At 47.2% G+C, this 14,831-nt stretch overlaps 2 protein-coding genes and 1 long non-coding RNA gene across 4 annotated transcripts in view; 1 reads left to right on the forward strand and 2 right to left on the reverse strand.

Moving 5' to 3' along the window:
• The window catches only part of LOC127471990 (serine/threonine-protein kinase PAK 3-like), a 42,772-nt gene extending 29,398 nt beyond the window's left edge, over nt 1-13,374 (reverse strand). Inside the window, exon 1 of one of the 2 annotated variants that reach the window (XM_051789546.1) lies at nt 13,287-13,374. In XM_051789546.1, coding sequence (XP_051645506.1) covers nt 13,287-13,308 — 22 coding nt within the window. In that variant the 5' untranslated portion in view covers nt 13,309-13,374. Of the gene's footprint in view, nt 1-11,239; nt 11,350-13,286 lie in introns of those variants that run through there. The other variant, XM_051789548.1, reaches the window with a different exon arrangement.
• Nucleotides 4,492-13,028, reverse strand: LOC127471991 (serine/threonine-protein kinase PAK 3-like). Its single transcript, XM_051789549.1, has 12 exons — nt 12,645-13,028; nt 11,790-11,827; nt 11,240-11,365; nt 10,431-10,623; nt 10,017-10,080; nt 8,937-8,985; nt 8,337-8,449; nt 7,661-7,778; nt 6,745-6,844; nt 6,253-6,449; nt 5,644-5,781; nt 4,492-4,935 (listed from the first exon to the last, which is right to left on the reverse strand). Exons 1-12 carry the CDS (start codon nt 13,021-13,023, stop codon nt 4,786-4,788), a joined length of 1,665 nt encoding a protein of 554 aa, XP_051645509.1. The 5' UTR covers nt 13,024-13,028; the 3' UTR covers nt 4,492-4,785.
• LOC127471997 (uncharacterized) lies at nt 13,084-14,223 on the forward strand. The gene is made up of 3 exons (XR_007904831.1): nt 13,084-13,288; nt 13,694-13,860; nt 13,975-14,223. It is a non-coding gene; the product is annotated as an uncharacterized LOC127471997 (long non-coding RNA).
• The last annotated feature ends 608 nt before the right edge of the window (nt 14,224-14,831 follow it).

Raw genomic sequence — 14,831 nt, forward strand, 5'->3', positions numbered from 1 at the left:
TGTTTACTGCAGCAAATTTTCTGCTCTTGCTGGCTGTTTTGTGGTGGCCAAATTACTGACCTAGAAGTCATGGTTTCCCCCGGAGTGATTCTGTTTAATACAGTTTGAAGTGTGCATCACTGTAGATATTTGATTAGCTTTTGACAAATTTTGCTATAAACATCCATGCCTAAATTCTGTGGAATTTCTGTGCTTGCATAGAGAGATCAGCTTTGGCAAGGGCTTGTGTTCTCTGTGCCGTGGTTCTTGCGAGCAGCGTGTGATGATTGAATTGTGTTGAGAGAAACAGAACTGCCTTACTGTGCATCTGTGAACCTGCAGATGTGTGTACATAAGTTATACTCAATTATATGTATACATGTGTGTTATGTACATCTATTATATGTATATATAGTGTACACATACCTGCATACATGTGTACATGTGTTATGCCCTGTTAGCCTATCCTCACTTTTCCATCTGTACATCTCTGTACATCAGCACAGAGGCCACAAGAGAAGCAGCTGTCCTCCCAGTGTGTAGAATTTTCCTCTGGTTTTAGGCAAGAGGAATCTACAGTTAGGATTTTGTGCTGCTAATCAGTGTGCTCCTGAAGGAGCCACGTGAGGAGCCGCATCCCTCTATTGATGGCTGTGAGAAAGCAAACAGGTTGTCACAACAAGTGTACAAAGCTCGGTGCTACAATGGCTTCTGTAGCATGAGGGCTTTGTGTCCAAGTATTTTTTCTGCTCCTGTGGAAGTGCCAGTTCTGAAGGACTCTGGAGAATCTGGAAGCAATCTGGCCCTTGTGTTTGAAAATTCATGCAACTTCTAAAGTCCGCACTCTAGGATTGACAAAGAAAGGATGCTTGTGATTCACTATCATTTTCAAAAGAGTCTTGGAGTTACAATTTCCATCATGCTTTTACTCTTCCCTTTTCCTTTCCAGGGGGTCAAGTTGCATGTAGCACTTCAGATGACACAGGCAGGATTTCAGCACCTCAGGGCCATGTCTCTGCTTCTGGAAGCAAAAGATCTTCTATTTCTCACAGATGAGCAAAGTGATTTTTCCCGGAGAGTGCAAGTGTTGCTAGCGAAGCGACAAACTGCTGTGTAAGGTGTGATGTTGGTCTTTCACCTTCTTCCCCAAGAGTTGCATCACAAAGCATACAAAAAGAGACTGAAGCCTCCATCTTCAGATCTCTTAGCACAGCAAGTCTTCCACCCAAGCAGGTGCATTTTACAACATCAGCATCAACAGAACAGCAGTTACACCACTCCAGTCTCCTTGCAATGCATGCCCATGTTTGCAGGCCACATCTGCCTGGATTGTGGCCTGGATTCCACCTGCGGAGCAAGACCTACCAATTATCAACACAGCAGTTGGCAATGTTGCCAAATCTCACAGTTTTATCACAAACACCATGGATTTGCTCCCTCTCCTCTCCAGGAGACTTGGCATTTAATTTTTATGAGAAGTAGTTAGTTGGCTCGTTATCATCACGTGCAGCAACAGGCATTCACTCCTGGGAATTGCTCCCGCAATTCCCACCTGTGAAGTTTCAGCTTTCTTTAAAACCCTCACCTCTTCTGAGCACTTAGCTGCAGAAAGGCACTTGCAAGTGGCGTGTTTACACTCAATGAAAGGAAACACGGGGGTTTCCTTTGCCAGACAAAGCCCCCGCTCTCATTGTCTGGTGCCTTAGTCGATGATTCTCCAACAGCAAGGCTGCATGGCTTCTGAAGGCTGGGAGTGCAGCAACACTGCCCCCAAAACAGGGAAAACGGGAGCACATCAATTCTTCAGTAGAAGTACTCTGCAAGCACTGTTTTGGCATGCACTTTCTCCCCTGAAGATCACAGGGCATCCTGGTAAGGCTGACCTGAAATGACTGTGCAAATGCTGGCCCAGTTGACCACACTAGCTACAATCTCTTGCCTTCCGAGGTCCTTGGGTGGCTGAGTGGAAAGAGCAGGCAGCCATTTATTGCTGTTCAGCAATTGCTATGCCCAAAAAAGAAGTCTGTTTTGGAGCTGGTATTCTTATGCGTGAAGGTGCTATTTGGGAAACACGATGCCCTGTGCAGCAAGACCTGTCTTTATTCTATACTGCTTTATTCTATGCTGTAATACATTCCTTTTTATTTGATTTTTTTCTGTGCTGAAGGACAGGTGACTATATATATGTTACATTTTCTTGATGCTCTGACTAAATGTCATTTCCCCTCCTGAAGACAGATTCCTTACAGTCAACACCTTCCAACCAGAAGGAGAAGCAGTGTTTGATTTTTTTGAAATGCAGCTGGATTTTTCTTCTCTTGCTTTCTTCTTATAAAACCAGGCAGTCTCCTGCTATATTTCAGAATAAGCAGAGGCTGCAGCATCAGTTGAAATGAAGATGATGATGAGTCTGGAGCATCTCTCTTCTGAGGAGAGACTGTGGGAGCTGGGCCTGTTTAGTCTCGAGAAGACTGAGAGGGGTCTCATTTATGCATATAAAAATCTCAAAGGTGGGTGTCTAGAGGATGGTGAGTGATTCTGCACAGGACAGGAAGCAATGGCCATAAAGTAAACCACAAAAGTTTCACTCCAACATGAGGAAGAACTTCTTTATGTTGAGGGTGGCAGAGCACAGGAGCAGGCTGCCCAAGGAGGTCATGGAGTCTCCCTCTCTGGAGACATCAAAACCCACCAGGACATGTTCCTGTGTAGTCTGCTCTGGGGGACCCTGTCTTGGCAGAGGGGTTGGACTGGAGAATCTCCCGAGGTCCCGTATAACGCTAAAAATTCTGTGTTTCTGTGTGAAGGCAGCAAGCATCTCTGGGGAAGGAGTTTCTGTAGGGATTCATCCTACAGAAAGGATGCTGCAAGGCATCATGGGAGTTGTAGTCTTTGGTACTCTGTTGGACATGCGCAGTGGACTACTCGAATGTCATTGGTTGAGAGGTCACGTGTTACGATTAAATGCTGTATTTAAACTGCCGTTCTTGGCAATAAAGCTGTTCAGTCAGCGCGCTGAGGTGTAGCCTGGGTTTGTGTCAAAACAAGTGCTACAGGTGTGTTCTTGCCTAAATGCTGACGGTGTCCACTGCTTTTTGGGAACACGGCCGGCGGGGCAGCGGGCGGGATGCCGGGCTGGGACGGCCCAGCCCGAGGGAGCCGGGACTCCTTCAGGAAGGTCTCCTCCTCCTCCGCCGTCGCTGCCTTGTGCGCGGCCGTCGCTTGCCTTGGGCATCCCGGGAATTTCTGCCCTGGCCCGGGTCCCTGGTGGCCCAGGCAGAGCCAGCGGGAGAGCCAGCTCCAGGCTGTGCGCAGCTCCTGTGCCCGGTCCTTGTCCGAAGGCCATTTGTTTCACAGGCTACTCTGAAGTGAAAAGCAGGTTGGGAACTCGATCAAAGAAACAAACAAACCAACCAAAACAGAAACACAAACACCAACCAACCAACCAAAACAGACAAAAAGGCTTCAGAGGTGGAAGTGACAGCGGAATTTGCCTAAATAGTTTGATTTCAGTTCCCCCTCAACTGCTGGGAAGGGTTTATCATCAAATAGACATATCTGTGCATCAGGCACAGCACTGCCAGCAGGTGGAGGGAGGTGATTGTCCTGCTCCCCTCTGAGCTGGTGCGGCCTCAGCTTGTGGGTGACCAATAGAAGGGAGAGATGAAGTTCTTGGCGAGTGTCCAAAGGAGGCCCAGGAGGATGGTGAGGGGCCTTGAGGGGAAGCCTTAGGAGGAGCTGCTGAGGTCACTTGGCTTGTTGGGCCTGGGGAAGAGAAGCCTGAGGGGAGACCTCGTTGTGGTCTACAACTTCCTCGTGAGGGGAAGCAGAGGGGCAGGCACTGATCTCTGTGGTGACCAGTGAGAGGTCCTGAGGGAATGACATGGAGCTGTGTCAGGGCAGGTTTAGGTTGAATATCAGGCAAAGGTTCTTCCCCCTGAGGGTGATTGGGCACTGGAACAGACTCCCTAGGGAAGTGGTCACGGCACCAATTGTGACAGAGTTCAAGAAGCATTTGAACTACGCTCTCAGGCACGTGGTGTGATTCTTGGGGCTGTCCTGTGGGGGGCCAGGAGTTGGACTCAGTCCTTGTGGGTCCCTTCCAACTTGGGATGTTGTACAACTCTCTGATCCTGTGAAATCATTAATGCTAGGGAATGCCTTGTACTTATCTTTTTTCTTCTAGCTAGTAGGCCAAAAAAACTGAGCACAGTGAAATTAAGAAGGACCAAGATTAAAAATAGTAAGTGGACTTCTCAGTGCAGTGTGCATAACTGAATTACATGAATCACAGGTGTGTTGATGGTGATTTTTATGATACCAAGATTGTAAATCTCATTTGAAGAAAAGGTGACAGAGTAGTTGGACTCATTGAAGAATCATGTGCTGGTGAAGTGTTGTGGTTTAAGTTACCAGCTGGGCTGGTAAGTAAGCACCACACAGCCGCTTGCTCCCCCCCATCCCCATCCCCATCCCCAGTGGAACAGGGAGGAAAATCAGAAGTAGAACTCGTATGTTGAGATAAGAACAGTTTAATAATTGAAACAGAGTAAAATCCAATATGAATACAAATAGTAATACTAACACTAATACTAATACTAATACAAACACTAATAGTAATACTAATGCAAATCCTAATTGTAACAGTAGTAAAACGAAGAAAGAGATGAAACCCAAGCAAAACAAGCAATGTACAATGCAGTTGCTCACCACCTGCTGGTGGTGATGCCCTGTGCCCTAATCGACTCCTAAACGCCCCCTCCTCTGTGTGACTCCCCCAGGGTATACACTGGGGATGAGGCTCCTTCAGTTTTGTTCTGAGTTCCACCCATCGATGGAACTGGAGGAAGGCATGCCAAAACCCTTCCTCTGTCTTCTGGCCTCCCACAGCTGGTTTGCTGCATTGATCACAGTCGTCAGGCCGGAGAGGGGCAAGGCTGAGAGTAAAAATGGATGCTGCCCAAAGGAAAAGAAAAGAAATGAACCATTACTTTCCAAACTCAGTTCCTCACGAGCTCAAGCAGTATTCCTTGGGTTACCAGAAATGTGCAGAAACAGGACTGAGGGGACCATCCGCACCTCTGTCTTCATGTCCAGGACCTTGTTATGACAGGCAGATGTTGCCCATGGTCCTATTAACCCCTTTCTCAAGCTCAGTGGAATATTTGCCCTGCCAGGGCTGTGGGAATGCTGCTTGCTGTCCCAGGGCTTTGGTCCTTTCAGGAAACTCAAAATACTTACTTAGGTTCTTCTTTCCTAAAGACATGGGCTATTCTAGTAGTCAAAAAAGATGAGGAGCATAAGCTGCTCCTCAGGAAACTCAAGGTCACCAAGAAATGTTTATCCCAGTAGGATTTGGGCTCACGGAGAGCTCCCCCCAGCCCCGTCCTTCCCACAGCCAAGTTCTCAGACCACTTGGCAGGCACTGATTTTATTGGGTTCCTCCACCACCACCACCATTTCAGGGCTCCGTTCCCGGCATTAGGAACCAGACAAAACTGAACAGGTTCCCTTAGATCCAAATCAGGACCACCAAAATGATCAGAGGACAGAGCACTTCTGGGGATTAATACGAGGCGGGGGCACCTGATGCCTTGGAGTTTAGCAGAGGAGAACACCGATGCATGGGACAGTTGTGTGACTGGCAGCCACTTTGCATTTTACCTGCAGAAGTTTCTCAGCAGACCATCGACTGTCCTCGTCTGCCTGCAAGCAGCAGTTCAGAAAGTCCTGCAATGCAGGGGACAGTTTCTCGCGGCTTTGCAGCTCCGGTATCCCCTTTGAAATGATGAGCTGCATGGCCTGGAGGAAAAGGAAACACGGGACTTTACCTCTTTCTTTCATCTCCCTAACCGCTCCCACAGACCCCATTTTTGATGCTCCATCTTCCAGTGGCAGTTTCTTCCCGGGCAGAGGGTTCAAGATGATTTTTCGATACCAAGAAAAAGGCCCCAGTGCAGCCACAGGTCTTCCAACATCCAAATGATCTTGCCTTGACAGCTGATTTCTTTGGCTGACCAAGTGAGGAGGAACTCCATCAGCAAAAGCCCCTTTTGCTTCTCTGAGGATGGACTTTACAGGCTTTACAGGTTATTTTCAAGAGTGATGCAACTAAAGCTATAGAGGATGTGGATGTGCTCTGGGGCCTTTTTTTTGTTGTCTTGGCCTTGGTTGAACTAGTTCAATCTGGTGGGAACGGTATTTTTCTCAATGGAGGCAAAACATGGGACAGATGAGAAGGACAGTGGTTATCTGGTAGTATTTGCACCTTACCCTGTGAGGAAGCTCCCAAAAATAAGGAGGTTCTCCTTCCAGCATTTCTATCACTGTGATGCCCAGTGCCCAAATATCCACTTTGGGTCCGTATTCTTCTTTAGTTAGATATTCGGGGGCCATCCAGTGAGCTGTGCCGACGACTGAGCTTCGTTTGCTCTGCTCAGGTGTGATGCGAGCAGCGAGACCAAAATCAGCTGAGGACAAAAGCCAGTATCATGAAAGCCAGCCTGAATCATGAAGCCAAGTGCAAGAATTGCCCACTAGAAGCCTGAGGAGGCTGAACCCAGCAGGAAAAGCGGCCATGCTCTGTTTCCTCAGGGCTGTAGCCAAGGACACCTTGTTCCTCTCTGCACGTTGCAAGTGTGCTCTCAGCTTGTAGCAGTGCTCCCTGCACTCCCAGAGGCACCGCTTTTTGGGAACTGGCAGGCAGTCTCCATCAGCCCCACGTGCCGCATCCCGGGAACAGCACGGCTGAGCAAGAACACCTACCCAACTTGACGGATCCGTCCATTCCAAGAAGAATGTTATCGCCTTTGAGATCCCTGTGGATCACTTGGTGGCAATGGAGGAAGGCCAGTGCTTGCAGGCACTGAGAGAGAAAAAAGAAACAGGAGAGTAAAAATGAATGACCCAATTTCCTCAGCCAAGAAGGGCAATGGCTTTAAAGTTTTCAGTTCTAGGTGAACGGTGAGGACTGGCAGACCATGGTGGTGTCAAGAGGAAGAGCTTGCTGCTGCCTCCGCACTAGTAAACCCCTAACTTTCTAAGGGAAGGCACATTCCCTTTGGAGGTTTGGAAAGAGAAATGGCAAGTGTTGTCATGCTGCACCCCTGCAGACACAGACAAAATGACTGCTGCTGCAGTGCGTGGGCTCTCTCCATGCAGAGGGTAAATCATGGTTTGCCAAAACAGAGAAACTCCCTCTCCTGAGGGGATCAAGTGGATTGCTTTTGGGTGCGAGGCTGCAGGACCAAGATCTTATTGCTAGCTGGAAGAGCAGACTTGGAAGTAGCATTTTAGTAATTTTGCAGATGCAAACACCATTTTGGGTGGAATGCTCTGCCTTTCAGCTGAGGACTGTGAGAAATGAGTTTCTGTTTTTCTTTGCTGTTAGTATAAAATTCTGCCACCAGCATGTTTGCACTTACAGGCAGGGAATGCAGTAGAGACAGGCTCCAGGCAAATGATTTGGCAAAGTTGTGAATAGTAAATAAAATAAGAAAAAAGAGAGAGGGTACAGCAAGTGTTGTACTGGCAGGCCATTCACTGAAGATGCTCTTTCTTCTCCGTATTGGAAAAGCAACACGGAAACAAAGCTCTAACCATGAAATCACTCCTGTTCTTGCTGCTTGTTTAGAAGTCCCAGCCTGCCCAAACAATTGGAAGCCCCAGTGGCATCCCTTACCTCTCGAGAGACAGCTGCCATCATTCCTTCACTCATGCTTATTTCCTTAACAACAGCACTTAAGGAGCCTCCATCTAGGTATTCCATCACTATCCACAGTTTATCTCTAACCAGGTAGCTGAAAGAAGAAAACAATGGCATGGAGAATGGGCATAGCTAAATTACCCTACCTAAAAGACTAAAGTCGATTTCTATTCTTGGAAGAGTTGGGAATGAACACGGAATAAAATGCAGAGACATTCCTCCTAGGCTATACACTCCTTGGAACCTGTGTAGTCTAAGTGAGAAAGGCACATCCATGAAAATTGAGATGTCTCAGATGGCAAGGGAGTGAAAAATGCAGGGAAATAATTTCTATGACGATTAATCAGCAGTTGTCATAAGAGACAGAAAATATGATCAACTTAAAAAGAAACCCCAAACAAACAGCAAAACCAACCTGGTAGTAATGAACTTCCAGGCTGTTGTTTTAGGAAGATAGGGATGACTTGAAACAATGCATGCCAGAGAAGATGAATGCAGACAAAATGCACTCTCCTCCCATACATTGTATAGGAATAGATAAAAAATAATACTAGAAAGCTGACTTCTCTGCCAGAGACCAAAGGGGGTTCTTTTAACCTTTGGCTTGCAGTCTGTAAAGGAACAGTCACATGATCATACCCAAACTACTTACCTGTCTAAATAGTTAACAATATTTGGATGCTTGTTGTCCCTCATGACAAGGAGCTCATCGACAATTTGTTCCTTTTTGAGCTGTTTTTGGAGACACACTTGCTTTATGGCCACCTAAAATGACATTGAAAACCATTAACTTGGGAAGTCTCTTGCACAAGATCAGACTAAAATTTGATTTTGCAACTCTAAAGAACATGCAGTTTAGATTTGTAATTGTTTCCTGGATTGAAAAAGAAAGAACATGCTCTCTGGCATTTTCTGGGTATGCTCCGGGTTAGGATCAGGGCTTAGGGCTTTTGATCCCTCACAGACCTCTATCCAAGCCCAGTTCTATAGCCCAGCACTGCATGGGGGATGAGAAACTCCCCAGAAGATCCAGAGGTATTTGCTGACAGCCAGAAATGCGATTTCAGAAGTCTGAAGCTGTAGCCCCAAAGAGCTGTCCCAAATGGATTTGGTAGGCTGGCACTAGTCTGCGCTTCAGAGGAACAGCCTTTGCAGGAACGATGTGCTGGGGACCCAAAGCTCCAGCCACAGCTCTCCTCAGAATGGAAAGCACTTCAGAGCTGCAAAATCTGCTGGGCATGTTGACACTTACCTCTCCTCCTGTGGCAGTGTCGGTCGCTGCATAGACCGTTCCGAAGCCACTAGAAAGAAAACAGCAGTGAAGAAGGGAATGAAAGCCAGCCCAGACAGGAGATTTCTGCTGCCTGGAGTGTTTCTAAATCACCTGGCTCCATCTATGCTTCAGCCAAGAGCAGAGCAGCCTACCGGCCCTGTGCCATGCAGGGTATCCAAGAGAAAACTTGGGTGCAACATGAAGGGCTGGAGAAAATCTCAAGTGTACAGCCCAGATTAACTTGATTCAGACCCCTCCCTAAGGTGGGGGAGCATGTCCACAAAAACTGGAAAGGAATATATTTCCTTCTTTTCCATTTGGCCTTGCTGAGTGCTCAGACCTCTTACTGCTTTGTTCTCAGATCCCTCCTTTGAAGGTCTCTGCCAATCTCAGGCAACACCCCATTCTGAGAAGCCTGAACACATGTGAGGGGCCATTTGAGGAAAGGATCTAGAAATGGCTTTCTCCAGCCTGTAAGGAAATCAGTCCCCAGCCACCTTTGAGGTCATCTGCCATCATCAGGATGCATTTTCCTCTCAACTGCCTTGACACTGGGTCTATCAGTAATTGGGTTTTTCTACTTCTACTACCACAGAGAGTTTCTTTTTTATCTCTGTTTTCTGTTTCTACACGATGTGGTTATACTGCTGACCACTGACTATTGTTTTCCGCAAAATATTGGAAGTTCCTGAAAACTGTTATCTGACAGCTCTCAGGAGATCAGTTGCTCTTTTTGGCAAGAAAGTGTCTTTCTCCTTTCTTTTCCTTGGCTGTATTATTTGAAGACGTGGAGACATCATTTCTCGTAAGCAAAGAGGCAAACAGGTGCCAGGCACTTGAAGGACAGGAGATCCTGCTCCTTGCTGCGGGCAAGACACTGCCAGCATGCAGTTGTCTTTGAGGATGCCATCTGACCACAGTTCTGAATTGGGATCAGCACTGAGAGGCAGAAGGATCTAAACACAGTGTCTGAACATGTTTGGAGCCTGTCTGACTTCCCGCCTGACCTTGCAGCAGCAAAATACCTGGCTTTGTGGAAGGAACTGTGGTCAGACTTACCCACTGGCAATTTTTTCCAATTCAACGTACTTCTTCATAGGATCTCCCACACTCACAATGCTCCCTGAAAAAGCCAAATGAAAGATGGTCACTTCAGGATGACAATACCAGCCTCCAGCAGGTCAGAACTGCAGCTCCTCTGCCTGGGGCTGTGAGCTGAAGTCAGTTGGGTAACAACAACAACAACAATAACAACAATAACAACAACAAGAAGAAGAGAGTCAGATCTGTAGTCCAGATGGCTTCCACAAAGACTGGTTTTCTACAGTCCTTTGAAGAGTTACGTTGACAGGAAACTGGGAGAAAGAGGGAGAAACATTCTGAGGAGACAGAAAAGAACAGGTAGCAAGGCAAGTGTTTGTTGTCTAGGAACATTAGCACTGCCCTATGAGGCAAGAAATGCAGAAGACATACTCAATTTCTCTAGGCTGTCCTCCTTTACTGTCTCTTGCTGCCAGTTGGTGCTGCTGCAGGAACTGCTGGAAGTGCTCATGTAGGAGATCTCATGTGGGGGAGTGTTGTCTTTGTCAGCGGCTTCCAGTGCAGCAGCTTCCAGTGCAGCAGCTTCCAGGGCAGTAGAAGATTTTGTTCCAGAGCATGTATTGGTCTGTGACAAGAAATCAGTTTGTGTCAGAAAGGAGGCTTGCAGAGATACTTCTCATCAATATTTCAAGCTTTAGGGAACAGCCATTAAGTTCCAGCCCTTCTCAGAGACCGACCTTCTCTTACCATGGCCAAGCTGCGTAAGACTCTTCTCACCCAACTTTGGTCATGTAAAAGTTATGGGTGTAGTTTAAAGTGTCCATGTATCGCCTTAAATAGTGCGTGGAGGAGGGCAGGGACCTGCATGGGACAGTTTCTCCTAGGTATCCACATGCAGCAAGACTGTGAACTGTGCCTTTGGAGCACTCGCTCTGCTTGTGACAGGGAGGCTGCACAGACACTGCAGGCTAAGTTTCTCCCCATTAACAGACACAAGGCTACCTCTCATCCCATACAGAGAGAAATTCGTGAGCCCTGTCAGAATGCCAGGAAAACAATGACTGAACTTGAAAGTTCAGAACCCATTTTCCAGGTGTCAGTGGCTGGGGAGGAGGAAACACTTTGTTATGGTAGGACTGCAGCCCTCAGGATTTTCAGCCATGAGGGGCAAGTGCTGTCTGGTCTGAAACAGGCAGCTCTGAATTACAGTAATAAGAGTGCTAGGCAAAGCTGGCTCTTACAGAGTTTGGCTGTTCAGGCTCTGGTGCAACAACAGGTGGAGCTTCGTTGTTGTCTTCCTCCTCTGTATCCTCATAAAGGGAAGAAACAGAAGGAGCCTGAGGAGGGTCAGCTCGAGGTAGTTTCCTCTGTGGACAGAGAGCAGTGTGAGCAACAGGGAGTCACATATCATTTAGAACCTTATTTCTATGCAGCTATCTATCCAGCTGTACTAAGGAGAAATCATAACCTTTGATAGCAAGGGGATGCTAAGTTGCTCCAGCTAAGTTCAAGGGGGCTAATTAGACAGCAGTGCATTTTGTTGTGAACTGCTGTTGTTCCCCCACGGCTAAAAGCAGCAAGAAACTTTCTGTCTGCAAAACCAGACTGTCATCTACTTAAAAGGCCTCCAAGAGAAAAATAAAAAACAGCCATGGAAGCCTTTTCTGCTGATGCAAAGACACTGAAGAAGACTTTATTTCAGCCTTGAGGGCTGGCAGTTGATTGCAACAGGCAAAGGTCACAGTCACAATCCTGAAAGGCTAGGAATGTCAGGATTAGTTTGCCGCTCACCGAAGGACGGCCTCTTCTGTTTCTAAACACATATTTACCTGCAATGGGGAAAGGAAAATGAAGCAGATGTTAGAAAACTGTCTGTTGTGGGGAATCCCATGGAAAAAGTCAACCCAAATGGAGAGCATTTTTCTTTCAAAATATCCCTCCAGTAGCACAGTTCTTTCACACAGGGAGCAAGAGAAGAGCACAATATAGCAGGATGTTGTTTTGCAACAACTTCTTGGGCCGAGTTTTCTGCTCTTTTTTGCCAGGGCAGTTTCTATTTTTCTTATTCTAAATCAAATAAAGAGAAACTCAGTCAAGAAAAGGCACATTGTCCTTTGACAGTCATTGATTTCTTCTGCCCAAGAGCTAAAGCAGCTGTCCTCTCCTCCTACGCTCCACTATTCTCCCCCACACTCTCTAGAAGTTTGCATTTCATCACCAAAGCAAGAGCTATTTTAGCAAACATTGTGGCAGGTCACACTGTCCAACCTATTAATGATGGAATTTAGGGAAAAACTGGAGAGAACTGCACAGTCTTTAGAGGGACTTCTGAGGAGCTCTGCCAATCTGCATTTGGGAAGTTGTATTGGTTGAAGCAGCAACTGAGGAAATTACAGACTCCACTGCCACGGACTAACCGTGTAGGGCACAGAACCCTGTGGGTTCAATTGCAAATGCTGCCCACACCCCCGTGAATGGCTGGAGACACCCCCTTTGGAGCAGAAGCTCTTGACATGAGCTTTACCAAAATCATGGTATCTGTGGGGCATTTTGGTTTCAAAGGCAACGCAGTCACTAAGGGGCAGCATAAACAACACATCGATCCAAAAGCCAGGTTGGCTGCACCTGGAGAAAACCTCTACTTACTTGCTAGATGGGTCAGCAGCCAGGGTTTGTCTGGGTCACAATAAAAAGCATAGGCCATAGGAAAAACCTGGCAAAAGGCGGCACAGACTCGCTGGAACACTTTAGCCATGCTGGGCAAGAGTTCCGCAGCCTGTGCACGCCAAGGAAGAAAAGGACACCCCTGGTGTCCACGTGCAGCCTGCTGGAGGTGAGTGCCTCGACGAGGAGCACCCTCCCGCAACGAGCACGCCAAGCACACTGTGCACACGGAGGCTCCCGTGCACGAGGACAACGGTCCGTGCACCAGGACAACACTCCATGCACGAGGACAACGGTCTGTGCACCAGCACAACACTCCGTGCACGAGGACAACGGTCCGTGCACCAGGACAACATTCCATGCACCAGGACAACGGTCCGTGCACCAGGACAACGGTTCCAGTGACATCACAACAGCAGCTGCTCTAGCTTTGCTTGCAGATGTGTGCAGAGCCCCTGAATGTTTTCTACAGCTAATGCCAAAAAAATACTGGAAAATTCTCCTCTGTCACTGGAAGCCTGTCCCACTGCTCTGGAATGCCCTGTACATGGAAAGCCCAAGACTGTGGGTTTAGAAGAGCCAAAAACTGCAGCCTCACAGATCTGCCCCAAGATCCCACACTACCTGTAGGATGACTTGCAGACATTTCATCCCCATGAAAATCAGATGCAATTGGTCTCTATCAAAATCTAGAGCTAAAAGCAGGACCCAAGTTGAAAAAGAAAAGAAAGGAATGTCAATGGAAGGAAAGAAAGGGCACGAAACTCCTCTGGAAATGAGCTCTACCCTTCCATGGAATAAGGATTTGAGGCTTAGGTTGTTTTCCTGGTGATTTAGTGCAGACATCAAGGGACTATCCTCTAGTGGTGGACAACAGTGTCCTTTAGAAGCTTTATCCTGGGCTCGTAGTGCTTAGTACGGCAAACGCATTTGGTGCAATGATCGCTGGTGTGTGATTCAGAGGCACACCCCGATACAATTGATTTCCAGCTTCCCAGGGAACACTGTGTGGTTACAAATCTGCCTTTCAGCTCTCCAACTCCTTACACTGGGGTGTACCCCAGCTGCTGAGGAGGTCTCTTTGTTGAGCTGCTGTAGCTCTGCAGGTTCTCTGCTGTAAATATACAGAACGCAGGGACTCGGAAAACAAGCTGAGAGTGCCCAAGGCTTGGAGGAAATCTTGGGCTCCACCTTACAGGTGAGGGTGTCATTTGAAAACTGATGCACTTGCTGAAAGCCCCAGGTCTACACTGAAATTCTGTGGATGAAAAATTGCTTTACTTATCCCATATTAATTGTCCCTTCTTATCAGTGTGCTGCTGCAGTGCTCTGACAGCTCAAAGAAGCCTTTTGGTCCTGTGTCACACCCCTGGGAGCTTCCCTGTGCACATCTGTGAGCCACAGAGGTCAGGCCGTAATGGGTGTAAAGAAAGACAGACCGAAAGAAAAGCAAGTTCCAAGAGAAGGTGGGAGAACTTAGAAGGTGGGAGGAGGAGGAAACCAATGGGCCAAAATGGGCAAGTCCCATCAAAAAAGGGAGTTATGAGGCAGAGACCGAACAGATCAGATGTGGACAGGCCACAGGAAGGCAGGCTTAGGAAAACAAAAAGAACATAAGTGTTCCAAGGTTCGGAAGCATCATTCCACCCTCGTCCTCCTCTCACTTTTAAACCAGTCAAGGCCAGACTGCAAAGAGCAAGACCTGTGAGATGTAACTTGCTGCTTCCATTTTCTTTCTTTAGGAAATCTCTTTTCTGTTTCAAGCCCCTGAAAGTCCTGAAGAGGAGAGAGGAGGCGACAGGCAAACAATACTCATGTTATCAGTTCACACACTTTAACCCTCTGTGTTATAGAAGAAATTGGATTAACTGTATTCTCTCTGAGTTGACTTGGTTAGCATTAGCATGTCGGCACTAGGAGCTAAAGGAATCGAAGAATTAGCCCCGAAGAGCTGACCAAGAGGAAATTTTTTGATAAAACTAATGCTGTTAACATGGAACTAGCTATATCTGGCAGATAGAATCATGGACTCAAAGTGCTCTTTCTACTGGAAAAGACTTCTAAGCTCCTTGAGTGCAACCTTTTACTGGCACTGCCAAGCCCATCACTAAATCATGTCCCCAAGTGCCTCATCTACATGTCTTTTAAATCCCTCCAAGGAAAATGACC

Source organism: Manacus candei, unplaced genomic scaffold, assembly GCF_025592945.1.
Source record: "Manacus candei isolate 608988 ecotype Guabito, Panama unplaced genomic scaffold, ASM2559294v1 h1tg000028l, whole genome shotgun sequence".
Taxonomy (NCBI): Eukaryota; Metazoa; Chordata; class Aves; order Passeriformes; family Pipridae; genus Manacus; species Manacus candei.

Excerpts from the sequence above, each read along its gene's own strand:
- LOC127471991 (XM_051789549.1), bottom strand. The coding sequence starts at position 13,023 with ATGGAATGTTGTCCTGGTGCACGGACCGTTGTCCTCGTGCACGGAGTG. Across the intron at positions 8,986-10,016 it reads TTGGAAAAAATTGCCAGTGG|TGGCTTCGGAACGGTCTATG; the intron begins GTAAGTCTGACC and ends TTTTCTTTCTAG. Across the intron at positions 6,845-7,660 it reads TGGCAGCTGTCTCTCGAGAG|TGCCTGCAAGCACTGGCCTT; the intron begins GTAAGGGATGCC and ends TTTCTCTCTCAG.